Source organism: Gracilinanus agilis, chromosome 3 (assembly GCF_016433145.1).
Source record: "Gracilinanus agilis isolate LMUSP501 chromosome 3, AgileGrace, whole genome shotgun sequence".
Classification (NCBI taxonomy): domain Eukaryota; kingdom Metazoa; phylum Chordata; class Mammalia; order Didelphimorphia; family Didelphidae; genus Gracilinanus; species Gracilinanus agilis.
The window spans coordinates 311,215,014-311,232,478 of NC_058132.1; the positions used below are offsets into that span (position 1 = coordinate 311,215,014).

General features: G+C 35.2%; 1 protein-coding gene across 8 annotated transcripts in view; it reads right to left on the reverse strand.

The window, feature by feature from the left end:
• CLASP1 (cytoplasmic linker associated protein 1) overlaps positions 1 to 17,465 on the reverse strand; it is a 306,535-nt gene that overhangs the window by 20,518 nt on the left and 268,552 nt on the right. For 6 of the 8 annotated variants that reach the window (XM_044669939.1, XM_044669936.1, XM_044669941.1 and 3 more), the window contains 3 exons: positions 13,797 to 13,903; positions 3,337 to 3,487; positions 2,097 to 2,343 (listed from right to left, as the gene is read on the reverse strand). In XM_044669939.1, the coding sequence (XP_044525874.1) occupies positions 2,097 to 2,343; positions 3,337 to 3,487; positions 13,797 to 13,903 (505 nt within the window). Of the gene's footprint in view, positions 1 to 2,096; positions 2,344 to 3,336; positions 3,488 to 8,501; positions 8,619 to 13,796; positions 13,904 to 17,465 lie in introns of all 8 variants that reach the window. The other 2 variants (XM_044669935.1, XM_044669934.1) reach the window with 1 other exon arrangement.

The following is a 17,465-nucleotide window of genomic DNA, read 5'->3' on the forward strand; positions in this document are numbered from 1 at the left end:
ATATTTTGCCTGCTACTTCCAAATGTTGGAAGAGGCAGTCATGATGAGTGGCTTTGATTCATTCATCAAGATCCACAGGCCAATTTGTAACATTTCTAAAACTGATCATAGACCACAGAATAAACACTTATTATTACTCTGATGTTTCCCTAAACTCAATTTTCCCAGAAATAAATTTAATCATAACTGAATGTTCTGGGGTCTAGTAAAAATGGAGTTCCTTGAAGTAATACTGGAAATTGTATTATTCCTTCTAGTTGTGGGGAAAAGGCTCAGATAGCAAATCAATGTTTAGATAACCATTTTCCTCCCACACAGTCAGAACTGATAAGTCACACAGTAACTTTAGTTTGAAAGGTTAAATGGGAGGAGAAAGAATTTGTGAACAATGCCAACGTTTAGCTGATTTACTGAGCACTACTGTTCTTATGAAGATAGAGAACTTATCAGAAATCTAAAACTTATACTAAAAGTTTACCATGAATAAATAGGATGGTTCACCAAAGAAGCCTTGTTCTTAGCGTGAATTACAAGTAGGTTTCAGAAGAAAAAATATGTATCAGGGAGGCTATCGCTTCATAGGTTTATTTATCTTAAACTCCTGTCACTGGAGTGTAGCCATGTAGAGAAATTTAAAAAAAGTAAATCACTTGTTACATTTTCTTTCCTAATATCTCACCCTTCTTTCCAAGGATAACTTATGAAACAAAATCAAGATAGGGCTTATTCCAAAGGAAAAATTTAGCAGCTAGCATCATGCATGATGGCCTGAACAAGTAGAGGTGACCAATGAAGGTAGTAATTTTAAATGGTCTTGATTCACTGATCAAGATCTATATTGAAAAAAAAATCACTATTTTTCCATCAATTATTACTGACCAAAAGGAAGTGGCTATATTCAGGATGACATTTAGTCTAATGATATAAACCAATCCACCCAGTGGAAAAAATAGGTCATAGCTCCTGTTCTCACTACAAAAGGCTTTCTTACAATTTAAAGAGATAATATATGTAAAGTGCTTTGCAAAACTCAAATGTTAGCTCTTATTTCATAATAACTATAATGCAAAGCTAAATAGATATATGGCAAAGTAAACACTGTAAGTTGCTTATGGCAATGGGAGGCTTGACGTATCCTGTATAAAAATAGAAGAATAGAAGTCTTCCCATTTTATGGCATAACTGCATAAGAAAACTGTCTAGGGAAATGTGAAGTGATTAGCTTGGGATCACAAAGATAATTAATTTGTATCATATGGGACTTGAACCCAAATCTTTCTGATTCTAAGATCAGCTCTCTTTCACTGGACATGGAACCTCTCACTCTGGCCAAGTGGGTGCTGATCTGCATTTGTAGAAAGAATTTCTTCCCCAGGAATTCTCAGTACCAATGCAATTACAGGTCCAGTTCCCTCAAGATACTGATCCTAAAATCTATTAAACAGTTCACTGATTTGATTGGTTTAGGGTGTATTAGAATAAAAGACTTTTACCTTTTTTTAAGACAAACAACAACTTTGGGTGGAAAATAGTAAATAAAACTATATTTTAATCACTGGCAAGTGAATAAACCTAAATCAGCTAGCATCTATTAAGCATTCACTACATTCAAGGCAATGTCAACACATCAAATGCCCTCAATGACCTAATTCACCATTAGCTAAGGGAATAAACTATCAGGTTTCAAGCAGAAATGTTATCACAGAATAGTGTATGAGTGTCTTGAACTCTGATGGACATTTTGACACAAGATAAAATGGAGCTGCTATCTACCATTATTTTTCATAGTAATTGAGGCAGACATCACTCTACAAGGGCCTTATAAATGGAAGAGACTGCAATAAAACACTGGTGGAATATCATAGAAAGGTAAATTAGTAAATAATGCTGTAGGAACTCCATTCTCAGTTGCTGATTAAACTGAGAAGATTCATGTGTCATATAAAGGAATGAAATGATGAATTCCGAGCATAAAAGCTAAAATCTACCCAGAATATAAAACCTCTATTTGATCAGTATACCTTTTGGTCCTCAGAAGAGAAAGCAAAGAGAAGTTGTTTGATGAGAATGAGATGAAATCCAAGGAGGACACTAACCGTCACGAAGCTGATCCATGTCATCATCAAATACAGCTTCTTTCAGAGCCGTCTTGTCATAGGTACTGATTGTATCAGAGTAAGGATAGGGGTTGTAGTCTCGAGCTCGAGGCCCTGTAAAGGCGCGTGGAGGCTGGGTGTTGAGTAGTGAGGTTTTGTTATCAAGAGCTGTCCTTCCTCCTTCTACCACATCACTTCCTCCTCGAATATCGGTGGCAGGTGAAGCTATCCCACCATCTCGTGAAACCTGAAACACATTAGGAGATGGCACCTGGCCCACTTCCACTTAGTAAAAATTTAAAAATTTCCTTTTCTTCCTGCCCCCCCCCTTTTTTTAAGGAAATATAGAAGGACTCAGACCTCTCACTTAGATTTTTACCATATCTCGGGGCCCCAAGGATAGAAGCCTGAATTCACCAATCACTGATAAAAAAGCATGATATGCTATCCCACATGTAATTTTAATATTTAATTAACATATTAACACTAAATAGGACCAAAAAGTATTGCTATTAAAATACATACTCATCCATTTGATTGTGAAAATGACTTTATTCATAGTGAGTAATAATTTCTCTTTACTGAAAAGTTTGTTTTCTTCACAGTTGCTTCAAAGGCTTTGCATTATGCCATAAAGAATCAGAATTAGCCTTTGCCAGGGAAACTGGTCTCTACTGTGATACATGTTGTGGAATTCTGTATTACAATATAGTAGGATAGATGCAGGAAATTAGTATTTTCAGTGTTTTAGTGAGAGAACACCATCAGAAAGATACACTGAATTAGTGACAGAAACTTCTGGAATTAATGAATTCACAGCATCATAGACTGGAACCTAACATGACCTGAGAGGTTGTCTAGTCCAGCTATCTTCAGAGTACAGGAACTAAGGACAGGAGAGGTCAAGTTGTCATGACATGAGTAGTAGACCTGGGATTTGAACCAAGCTTTTCTCTAGTTCCAAATCTAGCACTCTCCCTCTTGAACTACATTTTTTTTCCTGTCAGTGTAGGAAAAAATTAAAATAAATAAAATCCTACAATCAGCAATTCCCCATCAAAGTAGTGCCTGAAAATAGCTGCTTATTTCATATGGCTTTGAAACACGTGTTGAGTTGAGATCCTTTAAGGAAAAGTACTCCCATTCTTTAGAATAGGAAAGCATAAAAGTGGTGATAGCAGTCCATACCCCAAAATACAGATGGCTAGAGTTTTTGAAATAATAATCTGGGAATACTTACAACATCACAGTCTTTTTTGCCATCCCGCTTAATAGGCTCATTCAGATCCTCCTGGCTCCGGAAACTAAACTTTTCTATGGCTTCTGTTACTCCACGCAGAGAGCTATAAATTTCATCTGAGTTCAAGTTCTCTGTGTCATAATCCAGCATGCTAAGGATCAAAGGGATGATAGATTTTAAAATGAGGCATAGTCATTAAGGTTTTACCTTGAATTGGTAGCACCATTAATTTACAGAGTGGGGCAGATATTTAGAATGTTTCTAATAATGGCTTGCTATGAAATAGATTATATCTTGGCAGATATCTTTTTAAAGACCCCACTAATTGGAAGCTACTTTTCTTTCTCTTATAAAATGTCCTTTCAATACAAAATTTGGACCCATAAACACAAGTACTTTAATAACCAGTGAGAAACATCAATAACTATATGAATGCAAGAACTGAAAATAGTGACAATTGGTGACTTAATGTACAGAATTAATGAAAGTGAAAAGTTGGCTTTCATACCTCAAAAGGTGAAAAAAACTTTTTTGTTGTTACTGGTCTCAAATGTACAAACTTAAACCAAGAAGAATGGTCATCTCAAAATAAAACTAGTTTCCTCATAAATTACATAGGAATAATACAGAAAACAACTTCACAAGATTGGGTTAGTAAAAATGAAAGGTCATCTTTACTAGTAACAGAAAATCATAGACTTAAAAATCGAATGACTCAGAGTTGAATGTGTCCTAACGAATGGGAAACAATTTTCATGCAACCTACCTGACCTTAACAAAGAATCTTTGGGCTAATCTAAATTTTAGTTTGTAGTCTTAAAAGAGATGAAGATGCAAAATGGGTAAAGCCTTCAGGGAAAGATACTATAAAAGAGAACTAGAAGGAAAAGAAAACTGAAATCTCCTAGTCCAGATTAGTGGGGGAAAAAAGCTTCCCCAAAACAAAAAGAAAAAACACAAGCAAGTGGGATCAAAGTAGGGCAAATTAAAGTTTTAAAAAGACAGAAAACCTTCATAACACAAATAATTTCTTACATACTAAGTGCTTTCTTTTCAGACATTTTTTCTTTTGTGAAGCAAACTATTAAAGTCAGAGAAAAGGAAGGAAGGGCTTTTGAGCTTCTCAAAGTATGTTGCTACATGGCCTAACAATTTACGAAAAGAAGAAAAATGATTCTAAGACAGTTTCAAAGGAAGAATCTCTTCCCTAATAGAGAATATAAAATATAATGGCTAGATTAATCAACCTGGGGAAAAAACCAAGCTATCAAGTGTACTTTAAAAGACATTGGGAATACGATTAACTTTAAATTTCACAAATTTTAGGAAAATATTGAAAAAGGAGCAGATGCCAGTCTCTTAAGCACTATAAATTGCAAAAAGATCATCTGAAATACATGGGAGACGTAAGTGTATGCCTACAATATATCTCTTTGTGTGCCAGTTAAGTTATTGATGTTATTAAAGATAAGATCAGAGAAAAGCTATACCTGAATTTTGAAGAAGTCATCTGAAATGTATGGTAAGAAAGTGAGCAAGTGAAGAAAGAATGCATCTGTATTGCAATGCTTTAGGAAAAATCAAAATCCTTAAGGAAGACAGTCAGCTTTAAGTAACTGAAAGGGTAATGATGATCTACATTTTGTGTTGTTTAAAAAAAAACAAAAAACCTTAATTTTTGGAGTTTGTAAAGAGCATCAAGATAAAATAAGGCTAAGCATGACCAAGGCTCCAAGTGCTCAGGCTTGCAGATAAGGTTCTGTGAGAATTTAGTTCTTATTCAAAGAGAGGTGTACACATTAAGAAGTAGCAGAAAGCAGAATGATTTACGTAAAATGGAAAAAATGGTGGCAGTAGAGTTGGTGAAAAGTCTAAATGCCTTGTAGTCAGAACAGCAACTAATCCTTTTTCTTCCACTGAGAAGAAAACATATAGCAGAGACTGTCAGGAGAGCTCACAAAAACATCTGCCAACTTAGACACTCAGTCAGAAGGTTGGCTTAGACATCAAACAAAAAGAAACACATGTACTTGAACAAGTTTGCAGCTGAAATCTGATGCATGCACTGACAGGAGATAGAACATGGAACTTGAATAATAATTCAAGATTTCAGCCCCTTCCAAGTACACAAAGATACCTTGCTATATATAGCAATTTTAAAAATGGAGGTCTTCAGAAGATATATGAGAGAAAAGCATAGAGGTTTTCTTTTTCTTTCTAAAAATAGTGCAATTACTTATGTGTGAAGAAAAGCATTTATACATCTGGCCAGTACATTTGTGTTTATGTATAAAGACTGGATGATAAACAAAAATATACACAAGATGGGGAAAAAATGCCTTAAAAGACTGCTAATCACAACAACCAAAATAATAAAGTGGCCCATGCATAAAACAGTGACAGGATGAACAAGAGGAGGTTGTAGAGATATTCAGCTTTATAGGGATGTCACAATATTATTTGTCATATGTGGCTTCAAAAAATACATGTCTTTGGACAATTCATTTAAACTTTTAAAAAATAATTCTTGGCATTTGCATTTCTAAAAGAGAAACACCTTATATAATAATTCTGCTGTTGGAGGCTTCTTGTTCTTATTTTCAATTAATCAAACAATTAAAAATTTTAATTTAGAGCATTCTGCACACAATAAAGGAAATTCTATGGCATAATGTATAAACAAAAACCTTTGCCTGCAGTAGTTTTAAGATTCCCAGTACCAGTGATACAAAGGTTGCTTTTTTCCGTTTTGGTACAAGTCAAATTCTTAAAGGTTTTCTTATTTTCTCACTGTCAGAAGGCAATGTGCTTTGATTGCTATTTTTATATTTTTTGGCTTGACTCTTCGTTTGCTGAACTTTTTAAATTAAAGAGTCCATGATATTACAAAGGGAAGCCCATATGGTTGGTGTTACCCAGTGGGCCTTTGTAATTCTAAATATTAAATAAGGGACAGGAAGGACAAGTGAAGATCACCAACAATGAGCTGGAAGGGATCTTGGAAGCTAAAGAACCCAATCCTTTCATTTTGTGGATGAGGAAGCTGAAGTACCATGACAGATGAAGTGACTTGCCCAGAGTTATATGGGTAATAAATGTATGGGACAGAATTTGAACTCATGTCTTTCTGACTTCAAGCTAGAACATGTAGTTGCCTGGAGGAGTTCTACTTCACCACCCCCTATGTCTTCTGGACTATGAAATTTCAGGCTAATCCTGAGAATTTGTATCAACCAACAGGTTAATATTTGTCATGGTGAATAATGATTTGTAGCCATTTCATTTAATTCAGAACATTAGCTTCATATTAACATTTTTAAAAAAATTTACAATTTACAAAGTGCTTTCTTCCCAACAACTTCATGATATGGATACTGAAAGAATTATTACCTACAAGTGGCCAGACCAGAGACAAGCTGTGCATTTGTGAAGACTTTAAAATAAAAGTTCAGCCTTACAAATAAATATATACAAATGTTACATTTAATACTGAATAAGGCTCATTGAATGAATGCTCAACTAGTGAACTGTGCATCAAGACTATGCATACACAGAGGCATAGTGCTTCATCTTCACTACGTTGTGGGTGTGGAGAGCTGGGGGCAGAAGCAAGGATGACCTCCAGGTGTCCAAGGTCAGAACAAACTCCCAGTTTCCTCTGCTTCATGGATAAAGAAAATGACCAAGATAAAATGCCAATCTAGACACAGGCAAGAGGTCATTAATGATGAATCTTTCTAGGGTATGAAATTACAATTGAAATGCCCTTACTTAGGCTATTCTAATAAATATAACAGATTATTCTATAAAAACAGCATTAGCAAGTAGGAAATCAAATTTTAAAATTCAGAGGCAAAACATAGAGACAAATTCTATGAACAGAACAACTCGTTCCTAGTTTAGTCATTTGTCCTTATTTTTAACTCAAAAATAGTCATAGGATCATAAGTTTTAGTAGTGGAAAGCCATCTACACTAATGCTTGCTCCTCCTTTTATAGATGAGGAAACTAAGGACTGACTAGGGAGAAAATGATTTCCCTAAGGTCACACAATCTACTAATAAGAAAATCAGAAATAAAAAAATCAAAACTAAGAAAAAAATTTAAATTACAAACTACATTGAGTATGCCAAAACACCAGTGCTATTAAAGTACATGTCGGTCTGTGTTTGTTCACAGGCACATGCACACATATGCAAAGCTGATGCTCAATTAACATATGGTTTGTCCATTTGTGGATGGCAAGTCTGCCTAAGGTACCTTCCAAAATGAAACACTGGTTAAATAATGGTTGGGTTGATTACCTGGCATTTTGAATCAATTAAGTTACTACTCTCCTCTCTCAGGGTGTGATTAAGAGATGCCTGTAAATGGATTCTCAATTCTGCATGTATCTATCAGATTCTGTCAAAATAAAAGAATCTTGTGATGCTTCATGTGTTTTCTTCCTGTGCACCACAGTACATTTTTGACCCACATTTCTTTACTCACAACAAAGGGAAATTCTAAATAGTGTACACAGTATGAACTCTGAATCAAGTACATGAGCCTACTGACAATTACTGGCAGTTTTTTATACCAAGTAGGTAAGACATTTCTGGTACAATTCAATAAACTATGAACCACTCTTGTATTCTGCTTACATTTGTAGAATCTATCACTCTACTCAGATAGAGAAGATATGCTAGTCTACATAATCATTATTATTAGTGTGCTTCTGTATAGATTAAACAGAAGTAATGACACCTATATTTAATTTCTAAAGGAGAATACCATATTCATTGGGGGGAGGGAGGGAGGGAGGTAAATCCCTATATATAGAAGGAAAGAACTAAAGATGTATGTCACATTGTCCCTCTTCCTCTAAATCTTCTGTCAACCAGCAAATGTGAGTATTTTCTGGGCTAGTACTTCATTAGGTTATTTTAAGTAATGTGTGCAAATGCATAAAAATGGCTGTAAGGTTTCCACCTAACAAAATGGCAAGACATTCCACTGATACAGCACTGATACACCTCCATCCATCTTTATCACTCTAGGAATTGGGTATGGAGGCAGGGGCCCTCTGAAGCATTTGATCAACTCTTTTAAGTAAGAAATAAGCTGATTTTAGAAATGTAATAATATTGTGACACCGCAGACAAGTTTAACAGGTAGCTTGTTACCTGGGAGAGTAAGAACGCCTGAAAGTCTTGTGGGAAGGAGCTGTGGGGATGGAGTTAGGCTGAGAAAGGGGAGGTGGGTGTTTCGACAACCCATCGGCACTCCAACCCCAGAATCGACTGCAGTGATCAGAAGAGGAAAATCAGAGAGAAAAACAGAGAAACAGAACAGGGATAGGAAGGGGAGGGGGAAAAGAAACTATAATCTGAGTGGTTTCAAGTTTCCTGCTTCCTGGATAAAGTTACATAAAAATTAATAAAAACAAAATTATACAGGCTACTTCAAGGAGCATCTTATGTTTAAATACCATAAAGAGATAAAACACAAATTCCCCTTTTCAGTCTATCCTGAAATACATTCTTTCTCATCCCACCTAAGGGTATATCTTTTGTGTTTGTTTTTGCAAATTATGAGATACCACTTATGCACATAGATACTTGAGAAAATTTCAAATAAACATCAAGGTTTATAAACAACTCATCAATTACTTTAAGGAAGAAACAAAAAAAAAAGTGTGAAGAGTATTTAATTTACACTTGTTAAAAACATAATAGGTTTTCTGTAAATCTTACAAAACTAAAGTTTATATCAGTAGCATCCAAACACAAACAGCTAACCTTTGAGACAATAAGAGTCTGGGGTCAAATCATGCCTATTTTACAGGATTTCAGCTTAGAATCTTTTGTGAAATGGCATGAATAATACTATGGTCCTGTGAAACTAACTACAAAGGAATTAGAGAACCACAGAACCTCATTTTAACAACTCAAAACTGGAAATGGAATTAATGGAGTATACAGAGTCTCTAAGAATGCAGACAAATGTTCATCTGTAAGATAAATTTAATGAGAGCTGAATCCAGGAATAATCCTGGCTTATCATTTCTGGTGATTCATGAGAAATCCCAGGATCATAGATACAGAAAAAGAAGAGACCCTAGAGAGCATCAAAGCCAAACACCCTTGTTTTGCAGATGAGGAAACTGAGACACAGCAAAGTTAACCGACTTGGCTCAGGGTCCTCAAGTTGTATTTCAAGTGAGATTTGACCTAGGTTCCTCTGCCTCCAAGTCCAGTGCCTTAACCACTACTATATCACATGGTTTTTAAGTGTGCTCTGATAAGTGGGTAAGGGGACATGAGAGGTCAATGATATGCTCATATCAAGAAGGATGCGCCTATACACAAATTATGCTATGAGAATCACCTTTGTTTCTAGGATGTTGTGCATCCTTCTGTTCCTTCTGTGTTTGATGGTACACAGCTATTAACTATGATTGTAGAGAATGGGGCCTATGATTCCTGTTTTCTAAGGTGGAATAACAAGGCATAAGAAACTAAGAGTCTTTTTTCTTAAAGTCATATAGCAAGTCGAAGTCTGGACAAGGAAAAGAATATACAAGGGTCACAATTCCTAGGAGACTCTGGTAATATCTTGGTAACGTCATGCTACATGCCATTCATGGCCCTTTAACAACTTGCACAAAGTTTCTATTAAAATGCTATCCAGGCTTAGAGAACTAGTCAAAGCAAGAAACCTCCAAGGATCTCCGAGTACAGAGTCCAAAATTAACAGAATACTTGTATACAATAAATTCAAAGGAATGAGTGATAAAGTTGTTTTAAGATAACAGATCTTGGGGGAAGAAACTTTAAAAAAAAGAGGAATTTGCTGCCAACTTAGACTGAAAATCATGTATGGAGGTAAAGTTCACAATGTCTAGTAGTACCACCAAAATTATATGGAACAATGTTAACTTTTTGAAAAGGACTAAATTGATATAATTATAAAAGTAAAACAAGTTCCCAGTTCATTTTTTTTAAACCCTTACCTTCCATCTTCAAGTCAATACTGTGTACTGGCTCCAAGGCAGAAGAGTGGTAAGGGTAGGCAATGGAGGTCAAGTGACTTGCCCAGGATCACACAGCTGGGAAGTATCTGAGGTCAGATTTGAACCCAGGACCTCCCGTCTCTAGGCCTGGCTCTCAATCCACTGAGCTACCCAGCTGCCCCCCCCTCCAGTTCATTTTTATAAGAAGCAGAACACTTGACAAACAATAATAAAGGAAGCTTTATTCCAAATACTCTAGAATTAAAACAGTTCAATTGGGGAAAAGATACATGTATTATATTTCTTTTATATTACACCGGGATATGTTGATAAGTAAATAGGCATCTCTCTCAGATCTTAGATCATGAAACTGTGAGGAAGACCCCACACACATACAAACTATGAGGAGTTTGTTTTAGTATTTTGAATAATTCAACTTTCTTTATATAGAATCCAACATTATCTTGTATCAAAATCTGTGTAGTGTTATATCTTATATCAAAATCTGTGTAGTGTTATATCTTATATCAAAATCTGTGTGGTGTTCAATCTATAGAAAAACTCCAATGTATCATTAGGTTATTTCTCAGTCTGGGTTTTTTTGAGAACTAAGGGAGAATCTCATCCATCAATAGGTCTCTAGTGGATTCAGGATGCCCATCTAATTTCTACTTCAGTTTTTACTTCACTTGTTTCAAGGCTGGAGTCTCCTATTGTCTAGAATGGGGAGGTTGTGAAAGGTAAAGCCTGGAGGAAATTAAGTAACTTAAAAAAAAATAATGATAGGTACAAGGGGTAAGTCCACAATACAGGAAAATTTCCAGCCTCCTACTCCTGCAAAGTTTAAGACGCAAAGGAGGTTATTTACTACCTCTCATTTCCATCTGTAGCTATTATATAAGTATTTGTCTTATGTCAACTATCAAGGAATAGTCTCCTTTAGAAAAAGCAATGCAACTGATTGCATGCCTGAGTTCTGGGCAATAAATTTAGGGGAACTAAAGGACTGAATTTACTTATGTTACTCTTTTCTCCTAAGAATGATACCTAAAAAAATCTATCACTTGGAATTTGAAGATGTTCTTTGTTTCTATGCTATTTCACTAAAGAGTGCTTTTTTTCTCCATGTTTCAGAGCAGGATATTCTTACTCAGGCAGGAAAACCTACTAAAAAATTATTCATTGTTCTAGAATTTGTTCAAACATTGAAAAATTTGAGGAAAATTTCTGAGGGATCACAGGCACAGGCTTCAAATGTTCCTGGGTGGGCTCAATCTATTAGCAAATGCCACTTTTCACCACCTAGGATTCACTAAGCGTCATGGGTATCTTGCTCATTTTACTTCTGGCAATATTTCCTATATACTTGGGCAGTAATTTCTCTTACAATGCAAGAGCACCATCTAGTGGCAAAGAAATAACTGCAGGCTATATAATAAGTAGGAGGAAATGCTACATCTCTCTCTATCTTAGGTTTATCCAATAAGGTTTTCAGAAAAAGGTTAGAGTGAAAAGTTGACACTGCTTGCAGGCACTTTCTTTCATGTTTCCAGCTAGTTTAATGATAGGGGAATGGATGCTCTTTGAGTGGCTTCTAAAATCTCTTTCTGAAAAGACAAGGTAGAATTTCTCAACTATTATAAAAATTTAGGCCAATGTAATAGTTTTAACTTTGATTCTAAAAGAACAACTAAGAAAGTAACATGCAATAATTATTTCTTATTAGAATAAAAGCTAAAAATGTATAAAAGATGACATGTTAAATAAAGATCTCTATTATGCTGGCATCATGAAATTCATGGGAGATAAAGCGATCAATGTTACAAGTTGTATCTCTCACATCTCTTTTTTTAGGAATCACAGAATCTTTGGTGTAGAAAAGGAGTCTTAGTACTTAGAGGCTACAATCTTTCACCCACAAGAGAAAAAGCCTTTTTATGATATGCCTGATAGTTGCCCAGACTTTGTCTAAATACCTTTAATGATGGGAAGCTCCCTAGCTTGTATTATAGTATGTTAGAATTCTAGTTGTTAGAAAGATATTTCTCACATTTAACCAAAATCAGTTTCCCTCCAATTTGACTGTTGTAAAGGTCCCATAAAAAAACAAATTTCTCATTAAAATGGATGTTGTAAAAAGGTGGTTCTAATCTATCACTGTCTAACTAGAATGCTGTTAATGGTATTTCTTTGTGAGAAAATCCACAAGTAAGATTTATTCTTGGTAGTATTTGTAGAAGACTTATAATATTCTCTTTTCTTGGGCTTTTGCCCAAATTTGAAAGAAATGACTGACAGCCAGGCCTGGCCTCAGATGTGTCCTAGTTATGTGACCCTGGGCAATTCATTTGGTCCCCGTTGCCCTTACCACTCTTCTGCCTTGAACCAATGTGGAACATAGGTGGTCCTACCAAATTTCTATTTCAGATGCTTCATAAAAGATTTTATTGGCACAACAATCAGTATATGTGAATAAATCATAATTTGTTTCTAGGCTGATTTTTTTGTCTTCTATTAGCTCTTCCACAGAAAACTCTTTCTTCAATTTTACTTCTCAAATTTATTTTAGAAGGGAACCCAGAAAACATGTATATAGGACCTATAGAGTGGTTTACCGGATCATAAATTTAAAGTCGTAAGAGACTTTGGAGGTAATCAAGTCCCATCCCCTTATTTTGTAGCCAAGGAAATGGAAACCTAGAGATGAAATGCTGTGCCAAGGTCACTCTACTCATGAAGTATCTACAGCAGCATATAAGCCCAGACCTTCCTATCTTTAAGTTGAAGGTTCATCTGCTACACTAGGGTACCTTTCTTCTCTTCTTGATGAAGACAATAATATATGAGCATACCATGTTCTTATTATCCAAGGATTTTGAATTCACAAAGTTAACATATTACTTAAAGCAAGTATGGGATTTTAAGTAAAAGATCACTGAAAAACAGTAAAAAGAATTAAATTTCTAAATGAAAAGAAAGCAAAAGCAATTCCAATTATCACAGGTTTCAAATTACAGATCTGCTAAGTAGCATCTTGCTTCAAGAACAGACTTGAATTCCCATTTCCCTTATACATTTCAACTAGCAATCTGATCAGAAAATAAATGACTTGTGCTTGGCCTAGTTTGGGAAAAGCAGACTTTAAAGAGTATGTAGGAGTATGACTAAATCCATGCATAAAACTGAAGTGGAACAAGTCCAAGGTTCTTAGCTTCATTTATATATTTCCCTGGAAGTTCTAAACTGGAAGAGATCTTAATGCTTAGAGTACAATCCCTTTAATTTTACAGATAAAAGTGAAACCAGAGAAGTGATTTGCTTAACTTTACACAGTGAGAAGTGGGTTACCAGGTCAAAAATGCAAGATGTCTGATTCCTAGTTCAGTTTCCTTTCTACTCTAACATACTCCAGTACTGAGTAGCAAGCTGAGAGGTTATTGGAGCATTTTAGTTAAAATATTATTACCTTGGTGACAGACCACCATGGGAACAGTTGGTAGGTGAAGTCAAGGGGCTAGTCCTGCTACTGGTGTGTCTTGAAGGAGTTCGGCCAATGGTATTGCTTGGAGAGCCCTGAAGTGAAAAGAAAAAAGCAAGATCAGACAACAATCATGAGCACCACATTACAAACTTAAGTTTTTCTGCCCTTCTTCAAAACCATGAGTAATACTAATCTGAGGGGTTTTATCTCGGAGGAAGACTCAGGATAATTTAATAATGCATATGATTTATGTAAATTTTTCCTACAAGTGGTCTTATTACTTTCAGATACTTGCTGACTATTAAGGATAAATATGTTAGAGAATCAAATTAACATTTGGACCACGGTAGCATTCATTAAGAGAAACATCTGAATTAAATGTATTAAAGATCTGTGTACTGTACAATTTACTCGAGACATTATAATTACACATCAGTGTTTAACATGGCTCCCCTTTGTTCTAAATGTAGCTAAGAAAAAAAAAACTGCTCTAATAATAAAAGTAGAGAAAAAAAAGAGGACCTGGGAAACAGGAATCTTATGCTGATACTTTTTCCTTTTTCAAAGAAATATATTTAATTGCCTCCTTGATATTTCCAAGTGAATGACTCCATCACCTCAAACTTTCAACTCATCATTTTCCTTTTAAAATAGGCTCATTCTGGGGGCAGCTGGGCAGCTCAGTGGACTCACAGTCAGGTCTAGAGATGGGAGGTCCTGGATCCAAACCTGGCCTCAGAGACATCCTAGCTGTGTGACCCTGGGCAAATCATTTGGCCCCTGTTGCCCTTATTGCTATACTTTGTATTGGTTCCAAGGCAGAAGGTAAGGGTTATTTAAAGAAAAAATTAATAAGCTCATTCTTCTGATTTCTCCATTTCTTTCTCTTTTTTTCCTATTTCTCTTAATGATACTGCCATTTGCCTAGTCATAAAACTTCATTTATATTCGATTTTTAAGCCCCTTTTAATGCTCTTCAAAATTTCTCCTATTAAATATCTCTTCCTTTCGATTCCTAATATAATTACTCTAACTTAAGTCCTTACCACTTCATGCGTAGACTATTTCAATAGTCTGAAGAGGCAGGTAGGTGGCCAGTGGATAAAATGCCTGACCTGCAATCAGGAAGACTGGGGCTCAAATTGGGTCTCAGGCACTTACTAGCTGTGTGATTCAGGACAAGTGATTTGACCTTTTTAGTCTCAGCTTCCTCAATTGTAAAGTGAGCTGGAGAAGGAAATGGCAAACCACTTTAATATATTTGCCAAGAAAATGCCAAATGGGGTCATGAAGACACAACTGAACAACAACAACCTAGCGTGGTCTCTCTCTCTTCTAAATTCTGACAGTACTCATTTGTGTCAGTCATTGGGCAATTAACTTCTTTTTGAGATCTCAAAGATTCTCAAGGTTGGAAGTAACTAGAAGCCATTTAATCCAATCTAAATTTTGGATAAAAATTTCCTCTATAACTACAGTTTTTGAATTCTTTAATATTTTGATAACTAATTCAACTGTACAAATTTCCTCTGTAGTCCTATGGGTTTTTTTAAAAAAGCATTTCAAAACAGGAATACACGATACCAAAAAGTTTAAAAGCTTCTGCTCTAAAACATCCCTAACAAGCCATGTTTAATCCTTGAAAACCTCTTGTGAGGAAAAACTACTAATTCCCTTTTCTAATTTAAATATTTCCAGTTTCTCCAACTAATTTTTATATGGCCTGACATTTTGTCCTCTTCTCACCCTGTGCTTCAGTTTGTCAATATCTTTCCTAAAAGATTATTTCCAGATCAGAACACAATGATCTAGAAATAGTCTGGTGAAGGAAGAGTAAAATGAGCCATCACACCTTAATCTGTGGCATAATTAATCATAATATAGTTTAAAACACATGACCATGTAATATTGCTAATTCATGCTAAGTCTGGGGATCACTAAATGATTTTTAAAAAATATTTGTTAGGGCAGCTGGGTGGCTTAGGAGAGAGCCAGGACTAGAAACAGGAGGTCCTGGCTTCAAATTTGGCCTTAAACTATAGACAGCTAGACCCTAAAGCAGTCACTTCGCCCTAATTGCTTAGCCCTTACTGTCTTTTGCCTTGGAACCAACATTTGGTATTAATTCTGGGAAAGTAAGGGCTTAAAAAAAAAAAGATGAACTGTTGCCTAAGAATACTTCCTCAATTTTGTACTCATGGAAATGATTTTATTAACCCTAGGACTTTGCAATAATTAAACTGGATTTTGCTAGATCTAGCCCATTATTTTAGCTAGTTGTAATATTTCTAAATTCTAATTGTGCCATCCAGTTTCCTACCTACCTTCAAGTTAGTTTGTTTTAATTATTTTTAAAAAAATATTTTATTTTCCTATTACATATAAAAAACTTTCTTTTAAAAAATTTTTGAGTCTCATATTCTCTTCCTTTTCTCTCTACTCACTAAGATGGTAAGCAATCTGATATAGATCTTGCATGTGCAATCACATTAAACATTTTTCCATATTTTTTGTGAAAAAAATGAAGAAAGAAAATGAAATATAATATGTTTTGGTCTGAATTCACACTCCATCAGTTCCTTCTGTGGAGGCATATGGCACCTTTCATCATGAGTTTTTTATGACTGTCTTGGATGGTTGAGAGTTGTTCAATGTACAATATTACTTTTACTGTGTACAGTGTTGTTCTGGTTCTACGAACTTCACTTTTTGTACATTAGTATATCTTTGCAAGTTTTTCTGAAGTCATTCGGATGGCCGATTTCTGATAGAATACTATTCCATTACAATCATGTATCATGACTTACTAAGCCATTCCCCAATTAAAAGCCATTCCATCCCTTTCTAATTCTTTGACAACATATAAAGAGCTGTTATAAATATTTTTGTACCTATAAGTCTTCCCCCCACACACAGTTTTCTGTTTGTTTGTTTGTTTTTTCTCTCTGTGGAATTCTGATTTAATAATGGTATTGCTGGGTCAAAGGGTATGTACAGTTTTATAGCCCTTTGAGTAAATTTTCAAACTGCTCTCCAGAATGCTTGAATGAGTTCACAACTCCCAACAGTGCATTAGTGTCTCAATTTTCCCACATTTTTTCCAAGGATTACAGATAACTTTGATTACTTCATCTGAAAACTGCCTGTTTATATTCTCTGCCTATTTGTCAATTGGAGAATAACATATTCTTGTGCATTTGATGAGTTTCTTTTTCTATCAGAGAAATGAAGCTTTTGGAAGAGAAATTTATTATAAATCTTTTTCACATATGATTACTGTGTATTGCCTTCCATCTTATTTTTCCTGTTTATCCATTCTAACTTCCCACTTCCCTTTACTTATTTTCTTGTCAGGAAGATAGATTTCTATGCCTGGCTGAATTCTAACAAGAGAAAGATTATCCCCCACCCAAACTTGTATCATTCACTCTCCACACTAAAAGCAGTTTTACACCTTTTATGGGAAATAATTTAGCTCCTTCTACCTCTCCATTCCCCTTTTCCCAGTGTACTCCTCTTTTTCACACTCTGTTTTAGGATGGGATGATATCCCATCATATTCAACTTATTCCCTTGTATATCTATGTGTACTCCTTCTAATTGTCCCTTCCTTTGTAAAGAGGCAAAAAGTTTAACTTTATTGAATCTCTTATG